Consider the following 22,445-nt stretch of genomic DNA (forward strand, 5'->3'; position numbering starts at 1 on the left):
AATGCAATATCAGTGTTGGGGGTAATCTCTCCTCCTCCACAATATTTCAATGTCAATAGAAAGACAAAGCCAGTCAGATTCAGAAATTGACAGAAGTGACTTGGTCCACCATATGGATACATGTTTCATTTAGTATTGGAAGACAGGCTTTCATTACAATTCTTGGAGGAAAAGAATATTAGCAGAACTTCCCTATTTTTCACGCAGCATCTTTCTTGCCAGCAGCTCAAAGCTTTCTGTCTAGTAGCTTCTACTGGAAATAGTCTGAAGTACAATGTGACCAGATCTCAACTGTTGAACTTGTATATTGAAGGAGAAAGGGCAATTTTATCTGAGTTTGACCCATACTCATCCTTAAAGGTCAATTTTGCTATATCCGGTGGCATTCTAGAAGTTGTACAGTAAACCCCTGCATCAGCAAACAACCTGTCTGGAGGCAGATCTTGCATTATGTTTTAGAAATACTGAAAGTCCAGACAGAGGTTAAATGCAGCCAAAAATGTAGAGAGTGAGCTGTTTGTATGAATGCAAATAACCTGGACAGACTAAAACCTTTTATAAGTTTTGGAATTTAAAACAAGTACAAGCAAATATCTGCTGCTTTGCTAGCTTTAGTTAATGACTAATGCAACTAATAATTGTAAAGATATACTGGAGAATTAACTCCATCTGGCTTCCCCTGCAAGGAATTTCAGGTTCCACTACAGCCCCTGAGCTGTCTCCAATCCCATGTAAATAGAAGAAAAAGTATATGAAGTTGATGTTTCTACTGAGCTCCCTGTCTTTTAGCTTTCCTGAATAGTGTTAAACAGTACAGCAATCTTTCCTCTTTCAGTTATGTTGATAGTGGCAGCTACCAGCTGCCCATTTATTAGGCCTACAGACATAACGAGGGCTACCACGGACCTTTCCTTAGGAACTGTTAACTTTGTGATTATTGTATCCATCCACCTAAATCATTCTTTTGTGTGGTGCAAGTATGTATTTCCTTTTTGAATCAAAATAAATACAGTAAGAAAAATAACTATGAACTACTTGTTACTGTCAACTTTTTATGGAATAATGTTGACATGCTGTAGACCAGAGCTGTCTTTTTGCAGGTAGGATGATCAGAATTAGAATTATTTGAATTGTTGATCTCAGTTTAGATCGGCAAGCAAGAAACTTTAATTCAAATAAAATATTTTAATAATGTTTCATGTTTATAATTTAGATTACTTTCTAAAGAAAGCCTTATTGGTGTTTTCTGGCAGCAGAAAAGTTCTTCAAAGCAGTTTCATTTCTTTGGAAGGATTGTACTCAATTTGGAACCATTTTCTTACTGAGCAAAGAGACACTCTTGTGTAGATAGTTTCAAGGTTAACAGGTATTTCTTTACAGGTTTATTTTATATATCTGATTTTCTTCTAAAAAAAAAAGAGAAATGTTTACCAGAGTGGTATTTTTCCCGGTGTGGACAGCCGCCTTTGAGAAAGAACCTTAAATTAAAGTATTACTTCTCTGCAAATGTTCACATTTTAATGAGTATGTAAACATTCATGATATTAAATACAGCATGGAAAGTGTTTAGAACATATTTTGTATTTAAAATTTAACAATACAAGGAAATCTTGTTTTTATTTGGTGAAATAGCAGATTCTCAGTATGTCAGGATTTTTGTAGTTGTAGGTGCTAGTTTTTATTCCTGTTTTATTTTAGATGTGGTAAGCATGCATTCCTGCTGTTTTGAGTCACATATTTCTCATTATTGAGCTAAACTAAACATAACAAAGAAGAGGGAAGAGTGTATTATGTTTGCAGCTGTAAAAGGGGCAACAGTTATTAAAAATTCTGTTTTCTGTTGCTTAACTAGTAGCCTTCTCTAGTTTCTGTTATCCTGCTTGTAAAGCTAGTGGCACAGTATATGTTTCTTGGGGAAACGAATACATCTAATAGAGATTTTTATTTGTGGGGCTTGTGAGCTGGTTTATTTTTTTCAAATAGGAATTCTGTTGATTTTTTTTTTTAGCTTTAGTTTACAGAATTGTAGTGCTGAGTAGCACTGGGTTGTGGGGTGGGCATTCAAATGAAAATACTAGGCCATTTTAACTTCATCTATTATTACACAGCACATATGAAATAATAAAATAGGCTAAAAATGGGAGAGCATTTATCCTATACTTTGGGAGATTCAAGTTTTTGTCCTACTGCAACCAGCCTACTCAAAATGCTGAACAATTTAAATGTCACAAACAGGGGTCTAAGTATTAAGTCAGAAGGCTTCCAGACCAGGCTTTAGGAATGTCAGTGATCAAGATTCTTTTACTGTAATCAGTAGTAAAAGAAAAAATAAATGTAGTTTTTGAGGTAAGTTGAGATTGTTATTTTGTTGCCAATAAAGGTGGTTTTCCAAGGGGTGAATCAGAGTGTTTCTGGCTTAAATGGACTCTGCAAGCAGCTGCGGATGAGAACAAGAGTTTTATTGAAAATGGATTTTAAGAACAGGATGAGGATTTAGAGCCTGTATTGTGTTAAGTTTATTATGGAAAAAATTAAGTTAGGAGCTGGAGAGTAAAGATATGCAGTAAATAGTGTCAGGTTTCACATGTCCTCTATCTGGGAAATAGGAGTTGCATAGCTTGCCACAGCTGTTATGTTGAAAATACATCTTGGGTTAAATGTACATGCTGTAGAGTTGATCCACTTACCAGGATTTACTTTGTATTTTGTCTTAAAATTGTTTTCTCTTACTTGTAACTAAAGGAAGGCTTATAAGAAAGTGGGACTGGACATCCACTAAGAATGTGAAATGTTTTGAAACAGTCCAGGACATATCACATGGTAGTTTAACATGGAAAGGGTTGTCTATCTGTTTTTCTTTTTTTTTTTTTTTCTTTACAATGTTTGAAGAAAAATTTTTGCCAGGAGACTAATGTGAGTGCTGGTAAGACTTATACAAGCAGTTTCATGATATTTTTCATTTTCTTCAGTGCAAATAGTGTATGCTCTTGCAGGTTGCATGGAACCAGGGCTGGGACCAAAGCATCTCTTAACATTCCACTGCCTGAGAATTCCTATTCTACATCACACTTACTAAGAAAACTGCCAGTATGGTTGAATGATGGCAAGTCATGTGCTAGTTTGTAGGGTAGACTGATGGAGAGAAGGACAAAGGCATTAAAATATGTTTTCCTGTTGTACCTCAGCCAACATATGAAATACAAGGCTTATGCACTATTTCAGTGAGGACATCCCTTAGTTTTACTATATGTAATGAAAAGTCCATATGATTTTAAATCATTGTTACCTTAAATCTTGGTTTATTTCACAGGCTTCTAAGATGAACATGGTCTGATCAAGTGCATAAAAAATGGACTACACCATCTTACTGTACTTCGTAGTAATGAAGAAAAGTGTTCCATGCTTTGTTGGTAACAGTGAAGATGTTCAGCTTAGTAACATGATCCAGTAGAGTGGATCCAGTCTAATCTGTTGCACTCTGAGAATATCTTTGGTTTTGATGCATGTTGCTGCACAGTATATAGTAACAGTTAGCAGGTGTGATACAAATTCCAGAAGGTGAAAGCCTTTGGAAATGGAAAGAACATTTAAGATAACCATGTTAAGAGATGGAGTAATGCACCACAGTTATAGATCTGATCTTATTTTGTTCTGTTATGCTCCATTTTAGACAAAATGGTTTTATAACCAAAGCAAAAGTATTATGATGGGGAGGAGGTAGATTTACATTAGCATGCATCTTTCTTTAGTTTCTTAAAGATTTGGCATGTTAATTTTCAAGTAGCTGCCTTTTTATTTAAAAAAAACTTGATGTTTATACTTCTGTAGGACTGAAAATGTTACATCAAGATTCAGTTATCAAGAAATTTAGAAAATTACCTGATTATATCCAACAGACTGTACATTCCTTTTTTGCCCCAGTAATAAAGAAATTTGAAAAGTTAATAGTAAAAGCTCTATTCCAATGGTTCCATTTTTTTCTTAAATAATTCCATCTTCAGAAATGTCCAAAAATATTAGAGTGCAGAAGAAAAATGAAAATAAGTAGGTACATTTATTCAGCTTGTATATCTGCTTATTTCTGTATATACATTCGTGCCTGTGGAAGAGTGTTCTCCCTAAGGGCAGAAACTTGATTGCAGATGGACCCACAAAACAATGCTTTGCTGTAATTGAATAGAGGAGTATTGAATCAGTAGATAAGCAAAGATCATGGTGTAGCATTTTCCTGGGGTGATTTCTGTGGTTATTACTCTTTCCAGAAAAGGGAAATAAAGGCACAAATTTCTGAATATAAGGTGCTACGTAGCAAAATGAAAAAAACAAAAAAACCAAACCAAACCGGTCATTCGGGGTGCTTACTTTTTCATTGGTTGGTTGCTATGTTGTTTGCTTGGGTCGGTTATTTGCTTGGTTGGTTGGGGTTTTTTTTTTGTTGTTGTTTAAATGCTGCTTTAATAGTGAGCTATTTTTAAAGCTGCATGCTCCAGATAAAATGTCTGTATTGTCTGCGGGAATGAGTCCAGTTGGATTTTCTGTGCTTCTGTGTACCAAGCACTCTGCTCAGCTACCTGCAACTGTTCCTTCTGCCATAGTCCCTGTTATGTCTGTTTCTGACATTTACTTGGTAAATCCTTGGTTCCTAATTAGGTTGACTAATCCCTGAATAATCCATTCCGTACCTTTCTTTGGGGCTTTTTGTGGAGGGCATTGTGGGATGGAAGAATGGTATGGGTTTGGGAAAAGCTTAGATAGAAGTCCAAGCCACTCTTGTCAGCTGATTATATCCACTTACCTATTTCCTGAAATCCTGACGTGCCTCTGTCCCTGAAGGAGAATGTCTCCAGGCTTTTCACCTGCCTCTCTGTCTCCCCTTTGCTACATCAGTTTTAAAGCCTGAGGGACTCAATTAAATGTGGAGTTGGTAATTTCAGAAATAACACTGTGGTTGCTTTCAGCAGTTGGTTTCCGCCTTTACCACTGATGTGTCTCTGTGGGATGTGAGACTGCATATCCTAGAAAGGTGCTGGGGTTGTCCTTGCCTCCCAACTTTCATCTAATTAATGATCATGTGCATGTGTGTTGTGCCAGGTCCTCAGCTGATTGAGGCAGGTCCCTGGAAGCTTGTGTGTTTTGGACCAGGTGAGGATTAGACCCAGGATCTAGTTTAGGGAGCATTTAAGCAGCAACAAAGAATGCTTTCTTGGGTTTGTTGTTAAAATTGAAGAGGGATATACAAGAGAGCAGCTGATAGAAACGCCTGTTTGCTCAGCTGTAAATGTAGACACAATGAACATTCCATTCTCTTGCTGAAAAGTGAACAGGGATTTTGGTTATTTTCCCCATAACCCCACTCCCTTCAGTCTAGAACTTGCCAGGCTGAAAGCATACAGATTTTGGCAACTGGATTTGCAAGCAGATTTCCCCCTTTATGACTAATATATATTTTTCAAGAATTGGTGTGGATATAAAGCTGCCTTTAGTCTCTAAAGTCAACTTTGTGATAATCCTCTTTACGTTGTCATTTATTTAATTCTGATCTCTCCTCTGTAACTACTGTTTTCATATTTAAAAGGGGAAAAATACTTCTTTCTTCAGAGTTCCACTAGGGATTGAGCAGAGCTGAACTAAATCGAGCTACAAGCTAAATAGATGGCCTCTGGCAGCAGACAGCTGGGTGTAAAATGGACACCATCTCCCTCCCCCTTGTCTACACTGCCTGTTCCAAAGTTGACAAAGCAGACTGGCTGTGTGACTGGGGGTGGACAAGGTACAGCAGCTACTGTAAGAGCATGAAAGCAGAGCATGTGCAGCAGGAGCAGTACAGTCTACTTTACCAGCAAAAGGATTTCTTTTTTTCTCTTAATTGAAGTTACTGTCCTGCAGTGATCACTTACTTTTGCAGTTTTCCTTGCCCAGATTAAGTCATGAAGCAACAGGTTCATTTTACGTAAGATACTATTGTGTTGTTTTGAAAGTTGTGATTCATTGGAGAAATAAAGCCAGACTGAAATGCATGCAGTACATAAATGCACACAGTTGTAGTGTTTCTCCTGCTCTTCTGTCTGCTCTGTTCTCCTGTGCAGTGGGTAAAATGACATGTCTAAGGGCTCTATACCATGCCTTGGAGAACTGGTGCTTGTAAATGTCAGTTTGGAGCCTGAATACAAGGTCTGAGTAGGCCACTGTAACGGGAGAGTAGCAGGTCATCCTGGCCTTGCACTGTGGACCAGTCATTAGCAGAACCAAAAGCATTAGTGAGTTATCATGGAATATGCTGAGTTGGAAGGGATCAGTCAGACTCTTCGAGCCCTACTCCTCGCTCTTCACAAGACACTCCAAGAATCACACCATGTGCCTGAGAGCATTGTCTGAATGCTTATTGGACTCTGGCAGGCTTGGTGCTGTGACCACTAAATTTATAAATAGTCTTAGATGTGTTCCTGTCTCAAAAGGGGAGAAACTACAAAGAAACCTTTTTGCATTATGAAATCCTCTGCCTCTTTTGGGTAGCACGACCTCATTTTACTGTGCAGCTTGTAGCTACCTACATAAGGGAACATTTGTCCTACAGTACATGCAGTACTTAAAGAGAGGTACCTGCTGTCTCTCTCTTTAAATAACAGATCTGACGGCACAGTCTTTTTCCAAAAAGAATTAAGAATAAAACAATCATATAGCTGGTAAGAGCCCACAAATTTCAAACTGCCTTACAAAATGCTTGAGTCAGGTTTGCCATGTTTATCCTTGATTTACTTGCTGTTTCTTGGGATTGACATATGCAGTGTGGTAAAGGACATTTTTGTCTCACTAGTCTCAGAACTTAAATACACTAAGAGATATGCTAACTAGATGCCTCAGAAGTACTGTGGTTAGGGAACAGTTAAAAATCTCTAAAGGACTTTAGCATTTTTTGTTACTCATTGCTAAAAGTATTTTTATTAGGAAAATGCATGGCTGGAACAAAAAAGAAATACCAATAAGCATTGCTCATTGAGACATGACATGAAAAATAAACTGCCTGGTAGCCAAGATCTGCCTGTGCACCAATGGTCAACCTTTTTGAAATGCTTGCCTTTTTGACAGTGGCTGTGGCTGAAACTACAGGTATCAGGGGTTTTGTCCTCTTTGTAGGAGTTTACATTTAATACAAAAACCTTACTTGTTTATCTTGACATCTTAGGTAGCTTTGCCTCCCCTTCACTCATGGGGTGCAGAAGGAGAGCAATACACAAGGACATTGGACTGTAGCAGTGAAGAATGGAAAGAGCCCAGGTATTAGGTCAAAATAAGGCTAACTTGAACTGTGTGCCTGTGGCAGCAAATCTGAAAAGGTGAAACCTGAACTGTGCAAATCCAGTTTGTGAAGTGTTTGGCAGCAAATGCATAGTTTGGCTCTTCTTTTGCTTAAGTTGGTTACTAAGATCCATTCAATATTTGTATTCCTGAAGCACTGTCTTCCCAGCATCTCTTTTTTGCTCTGGTCGCATGTGGTATGAAACTGAGTAACTCTGCAGAATAAACAGTTTGGCTTGTACACTTCTGTATTGCAGCCTTTGAGATACTCAAGATAGAAGTACATTGTTTATGATCTGTGCAAGTTCAACTGTGATCAAACTGAAAAGTGTCAAGGGTTATGTCAGTGGGTGTAATGTTATAGTACTTTGAAGCTAATGTGTGATGTATTTCTGGGAGCTATTTTGTGAACCATAAAGAATTTGAGTCAAATAAATGGAAAATGCAACATGTTTACAATGTAGACTGCAGCTGTCACTGAATTAGATCTCTAACAAAACTACGTTAATTTTGGCCCAGGTTAAATTTACGCTGAATATTGGGCATTATTAAAAAGTTGCTGTTTGCAAATACAATAATAGCAATGTCAAAGGCTGAGGGTTTTTCCTGCCATAAAAAAAGGAAGTCCTTATTTGCTCTTCTTGATAGAGCAGTTTTTATGCATATGCCTGAAGTATGCCTGCTTAATATAATGTGAAAGGGGTGTTCTATCATAGTTTAAGCTTAGTGCTAAAAGGCAGAAACACCTTAATGTGTGATGCAGTTCCCTCTGACACTCTTTGAACTATCACAGAACTCAGAGCCACTGTTTTGTATGGAAAGCCCTTGGTGCTACATCTCTGTCCAGCTTGGTTAATGGTTGCTGGAAGGCAAGCTTCACTGTGACATCTCTGCAGTAGTTCATAGCTAAGAGATGAGGTTTTCTAAAACATCTGTTGTAATTTATTTTTAAAAAATTAAACACATAATGAGCTTTGAAGCAATTTAGTCCCTCATATGACATAAAATTATAGTTATCTGTGGTTGTAGAAAGTCCATGATGTAAGTACTTTTTGGTACACAAAAGATTTTAAACTTACTTCCGAAATACAGCTAGCGGGAGCTGCTTTTCTGCTGGAAACTGGCTTTCTGGCAGTCTTTAGTGGGCGATCATTTGGCAAAGTGAACAGGGTACAAAGGTGATAACAGCAACTAGAAATTGCAAGTTGGCTTTCACAAACATTTTTTCTTCATTTTGAGAAATAAGTTGATAACTTGTGTACTAGCTTTCAGATGAGGTTGAGTTTGTTGAAGTAATGACAGGCATAGCTGAGTTAGTAAAATGGTAACAATCAAATCGGTGCTTTACTCATATGTACCTTTTTTTACAGCCTTGTATTAACCAGTTTTCAGGGATCCAAGTAAAAGAATCCAGCAAAACTGTCCCTTTGTTGAGCTTTGAAACAGCAAGTTTTATCCTGATGCACTTAGAAATTGCTTAGATTAAAAAGATTTCCCTGAAGCAATAAATGTAGTATCTTGTATGGTTTTTAATGTGTCTCTTTTTGTATGCCAGCATACCAGAAAAACATATAATTAATGGAAGAGTTGGTTTTAAATTAGGCTTTATTATGATTGCATGGGGACAAGCAGAGGCACTTGAGAGTATCTTATCAGAATCACTATAGCAACAGCTCACTTCATCATTCCCCGTGTGTTTTCTCAGCCTGTGATGCTTTCTATAGAGTATTACTTACATTTATATTCAAACCAAATCATTTTAACCTTAAGTCCAGAAGTATTTGTCACAGAGAGCTGTGTCCTTTACAGTCAATAGTTTGGGAAGATGTTGGGCTTTTTATTATTGTTACTGTTATGACATGACCTTTTCTTCTTAACTGTTGCTCTTTGAGTGAATTCCAGCTTTATGGTGAAAATAGTATGGATTCTTCATGTATGTGAGAAGAAAATTGGATTCTTCCTGACTGTCTTTTTTTAAAAGGAGTGGGAGAGGTGAAGGGTAGTGGGTGACTACTACCCTGGGAAGAGCAGAAAAATACAAGTATTGTATTCAAAAATCTGTTTTCCATCTTTGCAGTTTACCTCATCATTCTGTTAAGTCAAAAAGGGGGGTTGCTTTATTCATAGTTTGCATTTGAAATAAAACTGAATGTGATATATTTACTTTCTTCATGAAACTAAAGCAGGCATCACCACCTTTTCTTGGTAGCAATGTTCTTTCACCTACAGGTCATGCTGAGGATCCCCAAGTGTCCATTTCTAGTGAGCTAGCTGGTGACCTTCCCTTTAATGTAGAACAAGGAATCATGTTGATATTGTATTTTTAAATGTTAAGATCTTTAGTTTGTAGCTAGATAAGGCCTGTGACTGATGTCATCTTATTTCAGGTTAGGCACACAGAGCATGTTCAACCAAGCTGACACAGAGTAATCCTGATTTGTGTTCTTCTGAGAAGTGAACTTCCATTGGAGTTCTGCCAGAGAGTGCATAGTTCTGAAGTACTTTGAATCTACGTCACTGGAGAAGCTTTTTAAGAAACACATTTAACAGCCTCGAAGAGTTTTGCTAGGGACAAAGAGTGTATCGAGTGTATGTTGTTTGAGCCTTGGCTTTGGTTTTTCAGTTTGGTTACGAACTAACTAGAATAAGGGTTTGAGACATTTAAGGTGAGCCTGTGAGATACTAAATTAATCCAGTTGTCTGAAGGATTCCTGCTTTGTGCTTTGCAAATGTTTCCAGAGAGGTTCAAGGCTGCTTGGTGTAACCTGGTGGCAAAAGGTTGGAAGAGCAGCTCCACTGCAGTTCTGTTATGCTTACTGCCTCTGGATGGAAGGACTGATAAATAGTTCAGGTATTTTTCAGGAGTGCCAATAGTTGTTTAAACTATAGCAATACTGCAAATACCAATTGCTTCAAACTTTGCCATAGGCTTCCTTTTGTGATGGCTCTTACGTCTATTTGTGTATAAGCAAAGCATTTCTTTCATGTTGTGATAAACTGCTTGTCTATTCATACATTATTTTGAAATTTATAAAATTTATCTAGGATTTTGCAACTCTTTGATAGAACTGTTTTTGCTTTCAATGTAGTAAGGCTTGTTCCTTATGTGTTGTTCTCAAAGTTGCCTTAAATTCATCAAAAGGGGGAAGAGCATTTAGTGATTAAAGACAGCAATGGGCAGAAATGCTTGTTGTGTCAGAAATTCAGCTTGTCATTTGTTACTCAACACTAAAAACTGTCAAAATAGATAGGTCAGTAAAGGATAAACTACATCCTAGCTGCTATATGGTGAATGCTATGTGATGTTGTTAGAAAGAGACTTCGTGAAGCTGAGTGAATATTGTTTTAAGCAATGCAGTAGCTACCCTGAAACTACTGAATAGTGAATTTCTCCCTTCAGTTATTGGAAGAGGGAAGTTACCCAGGTGATGTCTTCAGTCTTCCTAAATAACTGTAGTATATAATTCTATCCAAAATTTCTCCTCTTCCAGATCTAGTCTTATTACTAAGCTTAAGGGTTAAAAAAAAGGTGAACCTGTAACATTGGAGTGAAAGAAATAAAAGCTGAATATGGTATAACATGAAACAAGACCTGATACTAAAAATATCCTTTAAGTCTCCTGTTCAGCCTTAATGTTTGACTGTGGTACTGCACTGCAGTTTCTCCGTATCTGATCATTTAGGTCTGTTTTGGAGCCATCATCAGACATGCACCAGTGGTGTAAGAGCTCTGTGCAAATCTTGGACAAAAAGTGGTGGCATGAAATATGAGTTTATGTGGAGGTGGAGAGACCTTAATTTAGAAGAATTAATTTTAGCATCAAAGCAATCAAGTTAAATTAGTTCAAAATAAAAGATGGGGGAAAGTCAATAAAAATTAAAATAGAAGAGGTGCTGAATGTGGGTTTTTTTTCACAGAGGCTGCAAACCAATTTTCTGCTTGTGTAAGATTCTGCCTCAGCCTTAGACTGTGCTCTGTTACAGCTGTCATGTCTAATTTTTTAACCTGTCCTATTACTGCTTTTGTTAATTGATTTCTTATTGTACACATACTTACTTGAGTTTTTTATTTCAACGCAAAAGCAATGTGTTCTCTCTGTTATTTGAGTGTAGGCCGTTAATGCATGAGGTATTTACTATAGGACTGGTAGGTTTACACATGACATTTTTAAAGGATTTACACAAAAAAAAGGTGAAGGCTAAAATGGCAGCAAAGAAGAGATGGAAAAATAAAGTTCTGTTAATATTTAAAAGGAAATTTCTGTCAATAACGATTGCTTTTCCAGGACTGTTTTCTTTGACACTGTCGTATGAGCAATGCCTCTGGGTCCATTTAAAATGTAGATGATTTTCCCCAAGGCCTGTGGCTTGAAATGACAAACAAAGGGAGAGTTTTGGGTGACAGCCTTCCGGTTTCTAAGCTAAGCTTGCCTGGAATCCATTTGATCATTATGCACTGTAGCTGAAAAAATATGCCTGGGAAGAAAAAAACATGGCAATGGTAAGATGCTAGTCAGCCCTGTATGACTCGTGTAGAATGTGGAGTTGCTCTGGATTCATTCCGTTGAGAGAGCTTCTTCCTGGTTTACAGAGATATTTCATACTATATTTAGAATTTTAAGTGGATGAGAAGAAATCTGGCACTCTTGCTTCCTGATGAAAGCATATGAACATGCAGGCCCATATTTCTCTCTGGTTCTAAAAGAAGAGAGATGGAAGTGTAGGATGTATGATGATTACAAGGTGCTTTCTCATTAGGTCAGGTAAAGGTGGAAAAAGGAAGGGTCTCTTCTTTCTGTTTCACGAGGAGGAGAAAAAATAGTGTCTTGCATAAGGATAGCTTCTGGGAGTACCAGGAATTGGACTGGCCCTTAAGAAAGCCATGGAGTACAAAATGGAACTTGTGATCAGCAAAGAATTGGAACTGATCTGCTGAGCTGGCTTTCCCTCTATACTACCAGGAAGAGCAGAGCAAGGCTCTTCCTCATGGTATGTTATTTCTACGGCGCTTTCTCTTCTGTAATCCAGCAGATTTTCCTTCACCATCTTCCTCATTTGTGACTGTCCCCAAAGCAATGAACTCCCCTCTACCAAACCTAGGGGAAAAAATGCAGACCAGCAAGGGGTTCTGTTTGTTCTCAGGTCTGCTGTATTACTTTCCTTGAGAAGACAGGGTGTGTGAAAGCAGCACTGAAGTGCATCACCACTTGATGGCACCAAAGAAAGTTGGAAGACTGAAATAAATGAATAGGGCGGGAATTCAGCTTTTCTGCGGTATGTGGGGGCACCAATATAAATAAGTTACGCTTGCTGTAGTAGTACAGCACATCATGAAACACTCTCAGCATCTGTTAAACTTTTTTATTGTTTGGTTTCTTTCACACAGCATGAGCACCCCAGCACTGTTGTAAATAATGAGCAGTAGGGCTTTATGCAGTAACTTAGTAAACTGACAATGTATTCTTAACCCAATGTGCTGGCCTCTTTGTGAGCAAGAGAGTGTACTTGCTTGGCTAGAAATATTCTGGTTGCCTTGTACTGAGGCTGTACACTGCTTGTATCTGTTCCAACTTATAATCGTTTTGCAAGTACAAAGCAACTGTTAGTGAAAATCAAGTTTCTGGACTGCATCATTTGAACGACTTTTCAAAATAAAGAGAATTCTAGAGTAATGCACTGTGTGCTGTTAGATTCACAATGACCTTGGTATTTCAGGATCTCCTTGTATTACAGATATTTCTCTTTTTATTCCCCGCAGAGGCAGATGTTCTCAGTTCAGTGACTGGAAGGGTGACCATATTGATTCTTTAGCCATTAACATTAAAATGTACCAACAGAGAGCTTCCCTAATACTGTTGCAGTTGCTTCTTGTCTTTGCTGAACACATTGTAAGAATCTTGGGCGTCTCAGGTTTTTATTAGTTCTCAGAAAAATGAGTTTCAGCACCAGGCATCTGCAAGATAACCTTCTGGTCTTTCCATTAAACACACAGCAGTTGCTAGAGGTTTCCTTTATTTAAATCATTCTCAATCCTCTTTTTTCTTTAGTTTTAACTTCCTTCTGTCTTTTCATCTGTCCCTGAACATATTGCCTTGCTTAATTATATCCTGTTTGGTGAACAAAGAGAAGGAGGAAGATGTTAATGCTTGTCAAAATGATGAGCAACCTCCTCTTTTTCCTGATTCAGTTTCAAATACAAGTGCCTGCCACAATGTTTGGTTGGTTTGTCTAGTTTTAAAAAAACCCCAGATACTCTGTTGGTTTCTCTTCTCGGCTAGTACCATAGAGACAGAGCTTATTCCAGCATTATATGGATCAGAAACAATTAAAGATTGCAGTGTAGTTGCTTCCCTCTCACTTCTAATTCTCCTACCACATCATGGATTAATGGAAGTGTCTAATGCTGAGGGATCTTGTACATACATATATATTGCATTTGTGCACCAGTCCCTTCTCTTCATTCCTGTGCAACTGATTTGTAATTAATTGTTAGAACTAACTAGAAAATTACTTGGTTGAGAAGCTGTTCTGCTTTTCATTTGCATAGCACCTAGGGCAGGTGAAACCTGATCTGAGCGTAAAGATCAGCATAAAGATCTTAATAGTAACATACATACAGTAATTAGATATGAAAGATCCTGTGGTTGTCATACAAACACACACACAAAAATCAGTCCTGGCCCTATAAAAGCTGATGTGCAGATTTTTATGACATGCCTCTGGATTTTGTGCATATTGGTTCCAGCAATGAGTATTGTTTGAGGATCAGCTTCATTCTGTTTCTAGACCATATTGCATCCCTGCTAGGCCTTTTGCTGTCCAGCTTTACTTTGAAACCTAGAAGCTTTCATTACAGTAAGCTGTAGCAATCCAAGGTGCAGGAGGTATTGGAGTGCTCTCTCTCTCTCTCACTATGATGTACTCAAGAGAATAAATAGAGCTCTGGAAAAAGCTGAATATTCAAATGCATTAGAAACAGCTGGTTGGGGTTTTTTTAAAATTGTTTTTTGAATACTTGCTTTTCATTTGAAAAGACTGTGTCAATAGAAAGCCTAAGTATTTGAGAGCATCAGTGTCATGTTTTTTGAAAGACAAGTCTGTTGTTCTCCACCTGTGAAACAACATTAACCATTTATTGAAACTTTAAAAAATGTTGGCAGCTTTATTGCTGAGTGCTGGTGTTCCAGCTTGACCTTTCTTAAATGGCTGGTGAAAGAATCTGTAGCAATTAGACAATTTTTTAATCAAAATATGATTAAATACAAATTCCTGTAATTGATACTTCCTGAAAGCATTTGTCCATGATACAGGACTTTAATGGAAGCAAACTTGAACTCCAGTATCTGAGTTCAAAAACTCCCCAGTATCTGAACTCCAGAGGGAAGAAAATGGAATGTGATTACAGCAACAGAATGGATGCTTGTAATTTAATATTCAAAGCATGCTTTTCATTTTTTGTTAAATCCTAATTTAATGGCGTGATTTCATATGCCACTTACAGACACATGTATTTAGACTCTGTAGTTGTTTAGCTTCACTTTTGGCATGGCTGTCTTCTTCATTCTGAAGGCTCTTTAGGCTGTAGTACTTCTCCAGGCTTGGTCATCTGTGTAGCCCTCGGTGATAGACGAGATTTACTGAGGGGGAAAGAGGGTTGGTGGCCACGTTAATCTGATAAACGTTCTGGAAAGCATGCTCGCTCAGACGGAAGAGTCATCCCTGCCCCTAAATGGTGCTGCAGCTTGGCTTAGGGGCTGCAAGCATCTGCACATGAGCCCAGCTCAGTCATCAGTGTTCTTTACAGAAAGTGGCAGTCACTTCTGTGCTGGGGACTGAGATCAGTTTTCATTTGAATTGAGAAAGATTGCATGCATCTCTTCAGAAAGGGGTGTGAAAATCAGCTCAAGACCAAGGCAGCAGGTCCCACCACTGAACTTGTAACTGATGTTTGAGTGTTTGCCAAAACTAAAGCTCCATGTGCTCTTTGCCACCATTTCTTCCAATACAGTGCAAAGCCCATATATCTGAATAAGGACGAAATGGAAGCAAAAGTATTCAGTTTTACAAATTGTTTGAGCACTGGAGTGGGTTGCCTTGGAAGACTGTTGAAGCCATGGCACGAGGTGTCTCAGAATATGTTAAACCAGTGCAGAGGGTCAGGGAAGGGCTCTCCAGCAGAGATTCCCTGTGCATGAGGTATGCCTCACTGATGAAGCATTTCTAAGGCAAATGGAGCATGCAGCAGCCCAGGGATGACCTGTGCTGAGGCATAATGAATTCTTAAGTGGTGAAGTGAGGCATGATTTAGAGAGGGTGGGAGACACCAGATTATACAAGCTCCAAAGTTTCAGATGCAGTTATATTTTTATGTAATTCTGATAATTGCTGATGTCATCAGTCATATCTCTTTGACAAGATCAGCAATATTATACATCAAAATGTTATACTATACAATCTTACACGATCACAAGGACGAAGTTAAAAAATACTGCAGCATTCGTACCAGTCTCAGTTGGCCTTCATAAATATACCGAACTGGGTTTTTTTGGTATTTATTTCTTCAGGAGAAAAGCAGTAGGCTTTTCTTCTAAAGTGAGAAGTTTAAATATTATGCATCTGTGAAAAGGTCAGATTCCCCTTTGTACGTACTATTAATGTATCAAAATTTTCTTTCTCTTACTTGAAAGGGCTATCTGGAGCTCTTTAGAGAGCAGTGATTGACTGCAAAGTCGAACATGGAGAAATTTATGTCTGAGTTCATGATTGTGTGGTTTTGAAATTCAAAGTTTGTTGATTACAGAATTTGTTTATGTGATAGCAGAGTCATATTGTCACCCAAACCATTTTATCATCTTTAGGTTTCGGCATAGCCCAAATTCCTGGTACTTGAGAGACTGGACCATTCACAGCTGGATCAGACAGTGCTTAAAATATGGCGCTCAAGATAAAGCCTTATACACAATAAAAAATAAGGTAAGTTTTACCAAGGAAAAGACACGAATATATTTGATTGGCTTTTTGATTCAAATGTGGCTTGACAGGAATTCCTGTTGCAGCCAGGTCCTGTAGACTGTGGTTTTAAGTTCAGATTTCTTTGTCAAAATAAAAATTACTGTTGCACTTGAATTTTAGCTACAGCCTTTCACAGCTTTTAAATACTCTTTTTTCTTAGAAAGCTTTTTGTTTTTAAATAGCGTTGGTGTCCAAAACATGCTAGGTGCGGGGGAGGCATAATAACATGATATGCAATCCCATTCCTGGTCCCAAAGGCTCAGGTAAAATGCCAAAACAAATGCAGTGCATCAGAAGTTGGAGGGTCTACATCACAGGAACCATGCTGATCTCTTGTGTTGCTTGACTGTACGTTGCATCAGTGTGCAGTGCCATGGTTCTGCTCTTTCTGGTGTCTACAGCACTGTGCTTGGGGAGATTTAAACAGCACGTTTGCACACTGAACTTTTTTCCTTCTTTCCTTCAGGTTCACTATGGAATTTTTCCAGATAATTTTACATTTAATATTTTGTTGGATTGCTTTATAAAGCAGAAGAAATATGAAGGTAAGAAAATACATACCAAGACTTCATCCTTAGTTGGTATGCTCTTATATTTACAGAGCTTTTCTTTGAACTAAAAACTTGTAGCCATATTTTTTCTGAATTCATCATGAAACATGACTTCACCTTCCTTTGAAGTATTTTTCTGCATGTTTATTTCTCATTTTTGTTGGGATTTTATTCATTTTGTAGTTTTGAAACTTGTGTGATTCACAGTTTCTACTGTTAATAATCCTATTCCAAGTGTAAACCATCTTCTTCAGTTACAAGTCTGATGTATGTGCTAATGATATCATAGGAGTTATTAGTGACAATTAAAATGTTACCAGAATCTAAATATGTGTTGGTATTCATCTTCCATACATTTAGCTGTTCAAAAAGCTATGTATCTAAACTGTGTAGGCTTTCTGTCTGTCACTGGAGCAAGCCAGCTATGCTGAATTGCCATATTGGGGCTACCTTTCATTATTGACTGTTTAAGTGTTTGGATGAGTAATCCTCACATGTTTGATGACAGATATTTAAGATTTTAATTTCACTTCGAGTTTTCTAGTACTGTAGACTTGCAGTAAGCTTTCCTTTGCATAAAGCTCATATAAAACAGATAATTGAGAGGAACTGAAAGATTTTGCTAAATGACAAATTAATACATGTATTTATTTTATTTTGAGACACACCCCCATCTTTTAATTCCTCCTTATTTTATCCATATTTCTTTTGTATGTGAAGCTGAAGGCCTTTTTAACAAACTGTCCTTTCTGATGGGGGGTGTAACTGGAGCTCCCTGTAGAGCTCCTCTGGAGCATTGTTTGCTGAATATAGAGACCACTGTGGGTGATCTGTGACAACATTTCTGCTCCTTTGTACTCTCCTGTCGCCCTAAGGCTAGTGAAATTAAGCTGGTCTTCTCTTGTTTGTAATCAAAACACAAGAACAAAGAAATCATTTAATTTTTTTTTTTTAATCTTAATGACTGAAGAGCTGAGGAAAGAAGAACCAAGTGAGGTGTGTAGAGCTAAGATGATTTTGAGAGCTCCTTGGCTGTATGCTGCTCAACCCATTCTTCCTTCTTGCAGTGTTTGAACAAGCCAAATGAATAAGGCTAATTCTATAGGTGTATTCTAGTTGTAAGAAATGTTTAACTTTCTCCCTAACTATTTCAAAGCATACTACAGCAATAAGGTGTCAGTGAACATGAGTGGGTGCAAAAGGGAGATATGTATTGGGAGCTATGCTGATTATGTATTGTTTTCCTCCATAGATGCTATGTCAATAGTAACAGAGATCATGCTCCAAGAAAGTTTTGATGAATTATCAACACAGCTTCTTTCTCTCTATGTTTTATACCAGTACCTGGCAACCAAGTCTGGACATACGGTAAACTGACCAAACTCAAAATGTGCCTCTGCTTCCAAGTGTTGTGGTGCAGTCAGTTGGACATTCAATCATGAATGTATTTTATTTCCCCTAAGTTTACCTGGGGGGAAAAATACTCCATTTTCTCATTATTTTTGCAACTGCAGAAGAAAGAAAGGAAAGAAGAAACAAAAAAGTATGAAACACCCCTTTTGCTCCTTTTTTTGAAAAGGAGGGTGTGGGGATTTTTAAATACAATGTATGCCCATTTGAAGGATGTGAATTGATACTTCAGTTCAAAGCAGACTCTTATCAATTACCACCAAAAAAACTGTGTCACCTATTGTGTAGGACCCTGTTACGCTGAGTATTGCTCACCCTTAGAGCTTGATGATTGTGATGTTGCAGAATTATAAAGAATTTTTACTAGGTTTTTTAGTATCCCATTTGGCTTTGGGTCTATTGTTTCTTATACATATTTGTTTTAAAATTAAATTTGTTACATTTCTCGTGTCTCCAAGGATTATGGGTTTGTTATTTACAGCTTGCTTGCTTGAGGCCAAAATGACAGTTCAGGGTCTTGGAAGTGGCATTATTCTACCTTTTCAGAAGGGGCTCAGTCAGTAAAGGGCTCTGCCATGATTTCTGTAGGAAGCTATTTTTCATGTAGTTTAGCACAAGCCTTCAATAGCATGTTGTCATCTATAAGGGAAATGCTTGAAGCCTCTGTGTTACATGAAGCATCTTCCAAAATGCATTTTACAGATGCCTTCAGGTTTTATCCAGCTGGGTTGTAATTTCAGTTTTCACCATAGAAGAGAAAAGCGCATTTACTGTATTGGAGTCTCTTCATTCCCTAGAAATCAAGTATGCTTAGTCACTTGTATGTGAAAAGCAAAGGGATGAAAACCTCATTTTTCCATTGTGTTTGTCCATGTTTGCATATCCTTACTGCAGAGATAAACATTTGTCAGTATGTGTAGTGTTTTGTGAAAGCTGAATGTGCAAGCAAGGGTGGTGTGAACATAAGACATGTTTAAGGCAAGCTTATTTATATAGCTGTGACTTACTTAATATGCATTTTGGAGTAATCCCATCCAAATACAGCAATGAAATAATATTTCATTCATATTCATATTCAATGGTGTATACACCATTGAAAGTACCATTCAATGCCTCATAATGCTCAGCACTAGTTTTCTGTGTTTGATTTAAGAGGTAGGGGTAGACATAGTAAGGAAAACTTTCGTGCAACATTTCAACCACTCACATTTTACAGTCCTCTGGAAAGAGAGTTGTTCCTCAGTACAATTTGTACTGTTCCTCAGGACAGAGATACTGTAACTGAACACTGGACATGTTTAATGATTCTTTATTGCTAAGATGTGATGAAAGTCATGCATGCTGTCTTTGCTGCCATTTTATGTTTGTGTTTGTTAAGGAGCACATACTTAGTTTATACATTATTTGCAGTGGGAAGAAGAGAGAAATCTTGGAGCATCGCTGTTGCTTACGGGTCTAAAGCAAAGTAACACTGTGGGTTTTAGTTCCCAGCTCTATGGCTATGCATTCCTTGGTAAGTTTTACCTCCCTCATTGTCAGCTGTTCCCTCTTGTCTTCAGTGGCTGAATTAGATTGGCATCTTTGCTTTATTAAAATGTAATCAAGGAGAAGGCAAAGGGAAAAAAAAGAGATAGTGGAAGGACAGTTTCAGAGTTACAAGTGAACCTGTTTGGTAAACGTGGAGGGTAGAACTGATTTTAATTTGATTCATCAGACAGCTTCAGAACCAGCTTTAGGGCTCCCTGCAGGTTTGGGTTAGATTCTGAAAGGGAGACAATATTCTTAAATAACAGTGGGATTGGTTTGTTGGTTGACCAACAGATTTTTTAAAAATACCCTAAAGTACAGATTTCCATGACACAAATTTAAGGTTATGGACAATAGACTTTTTTCTGGTTAGCGAATGTCTTAAAATAATCTTTAAACCTTAGGAAGATGGAAGAGCACAGCTTGGAAAACACTATGTTTAGAACTTTTACTAGTCACTGTAAAGTGAATGTTTGGGTTGTGAACAGCAGATAGCAGTGCCTTTATCCTGTATCTGTTAAGAAGTCTTCACTGTAGATAATTTGCTATATAGTACTAAAGAGAAGTTAGAACAGAGTATATTCAGAATCGAAGGGAAGGGAAATGGGCAAACAATTACTGAATTTCCTCTGAATATTTATTGGAGTATAGTACAGATAGGTTTTGTTCTTCTTTACAAAATGATTATTTACTAGAAAGTAAGTAATCAACAATATATTGTTAATTTTTGTTTCATTACTGCATTATTGAGGGTAATAAAAAGTGAATTTGTTCTTAAAATGTCCCCTCAAAATATGATGTGTGGTGGCAGAATTAGGATGCTGATTTGCATTTATCATGACTGTAAACCAAAAATCTCATTTTCAGTCAAAAAGGGGGATAAATATGAAAACTAATTTGAAAGCAGGTTTTTTCATAGTGCTGTAATTTGTAATCCAGTGGAGATACTGATACGAGTGGGGACTTTGCCATCCAGTTGGCATTCAGTTTGGAGAGTTCTAAATGTCATATAGATTGGTGGAGTAGTGGCTGTACTTCAAAAATGCACTTCACTCTTGTCTGAAAGCAATAGTGCTTGTTCCATGACATTGACATTCAGTGGATCAAAAGCTATTTACTGTTATGTCACGTATTCCAAAGCCTTGCCAACACTAATGGAACTGATCTCTGAGAGAGTAAAAGATGTCTATGGGTACAGAGTGGCCTCAAGCACCTCAGCTGTTTTAATTTAGCCATGGTCCATAGGCTTTGTCTGTGCACTTATTACCTTGCTTTTCCTAAACTATTCTCTTCCATATAAAGAAGGTGTCTTTCATAGTTTTGTGTCATTATAGCCAGAGTGCAAATTGGATTGAGAGCTTGGACACAACTCCTGTAAGCTGCACTTGAAGAAGTATTATCTGTTATGCTGACAATAGCAAAATCAAAGCCTAAGAGTGACAATCATTGTAAATTGCACCAACTACAATGTTACGTGCATTTCCTCTATTATGTCATGGAGTTGCATGTTCTCAAGTAATTACTATCAGAAGAAAAGCCACCTTGTAAGTGGTGCAGTACATCACAGGACCTGCTGAAATCAATGAACACCTTGTTCACAGATTGTCTTAAATCAAGAATCCTTTTTGGCAGGTGTCCCATATTTTCTCTTAGGAAGCCTCAGCAGAAACTAAGCGTAGCCATAACATGTGCTATTATGGGTGAGTAAACCCTAGAGGCCACAGAGGTAAATCCAGAGAATCAGATTTAGTGCACACATGCTCCACAGTTAGCTGAAAGCTAAGGAGACATTTGTCTGAGATCTTCAGACATCCTTTTACAAGCTGCTGTTACAAAGCCAGACAACCAGAAAACCTGGCCACTTACTCTCATTTCCATCTCAGCAAAATTTATGGGTGAGGGGGAATGGGGAGGTACTAGAAACATGCACATAATTATGTGAAGTTGAGCAAAAAGAAGGCACCTTAGTAAAATAAGGCAGTGGAAATTCTACCAGAGCAACTCTGTAGAATTGTGTTGTTTTTACAACAGAAGCCAAGACACTTGCTGTCACTTCTAGAAACCAGAACCAACTGATACTGGTTCGTTTAAGACTCAGATGTTGAAGCACTAACGGTAAAGTGTATTTTTTTCACAGGGAAGGTAGAGTTGACTAAAGGATTAAGAGCTGTATACAATCTAATGCCGCTGATGTGGACACCTGGATATTTGAATAGAGCCTTGCAAGTGATGGAGAATGTGGCTTCGTTGTCAGGGGACATCAAAGTCTGTAAAGAGGCTGTAAGTATAAAGGCTATAACCCACTGAACAAGGGGAATTTCATATAAAACAAACTTCAGTAAAACCTGTGAATTCTGTGCCTTGTTAATGAAAAGATGCCCTGCAAACTTCAGAGGCCTTTACAAGACAGGAGAAGTAATGTTCAGAACAGAGCCACTGCTTCAGGTGATGAGCCAGTGATAATGTCTACTGGCATGTCCTTGGTGATGAAGGACGCTTGGTGATGAGTGTGTGTGTTATTGCCACAGACCATTTAAGTATGTTTTCTAAGCCTTGCCCTCTCTTTAGAGACACCTGGGTCTGTGTCACAAGAATCACGTGCCTGTGGGTATGGGAAGACACCTTTGTTTCTCAAGTTTTTGAAACCAC

General features: G+C 37.8%; 1 protein-coding gene across 2 annotated transcripts in view; it reads left to right on the forward strand.

Moving 5' to 3' along the window:
- The window catches only part of MRPS27 (mitochondrial ribosomal protein S27), a 43,664-nt gene that overhangs the window by 15,487 nt on the left and 5,732 nt on the right, over window positions 1-22,445 (forward strand). For both annotated transcript variants that reach the window (XM_082300841.1, XM_082300840.1), the window contains exons 5-9: window positions 16,155-16,269; window positions 16,775-16,853; window positions 18,112-18,227; window positions 19,680-19,782; window positions 21,934-22,076. In XM_082300841.1, coding sequence (XP_082156967.1) covers window positions 16,155-16,269; window positions 16,775-16,853; window positions 18,112-18,227; window positions 19,680-19,782; window positions 21,934-22,076 — 556 coding nt within the window. The remainder of the gene's footprint in view (window positions 1-16,154; window positions 16,270-16,774; window positions 16,854-18,111; window positions 18,228-19,679; window positions 19,783-21,933; window positions 22,077-22,445) is intronic.

This window comes from Coloeus monedula (genome assembly GCF_965178545.1).
Source record: "Coloeus monedula genome assembly, chromosome: Z".
In the NCBI taxonomy this organism is placed as follows: domain Eukaryota; kingdom Metazoa; phylum Chordata; class Aves; order Passeriformes; family Corvidae; genus Coloeus; species Coloeus monedula.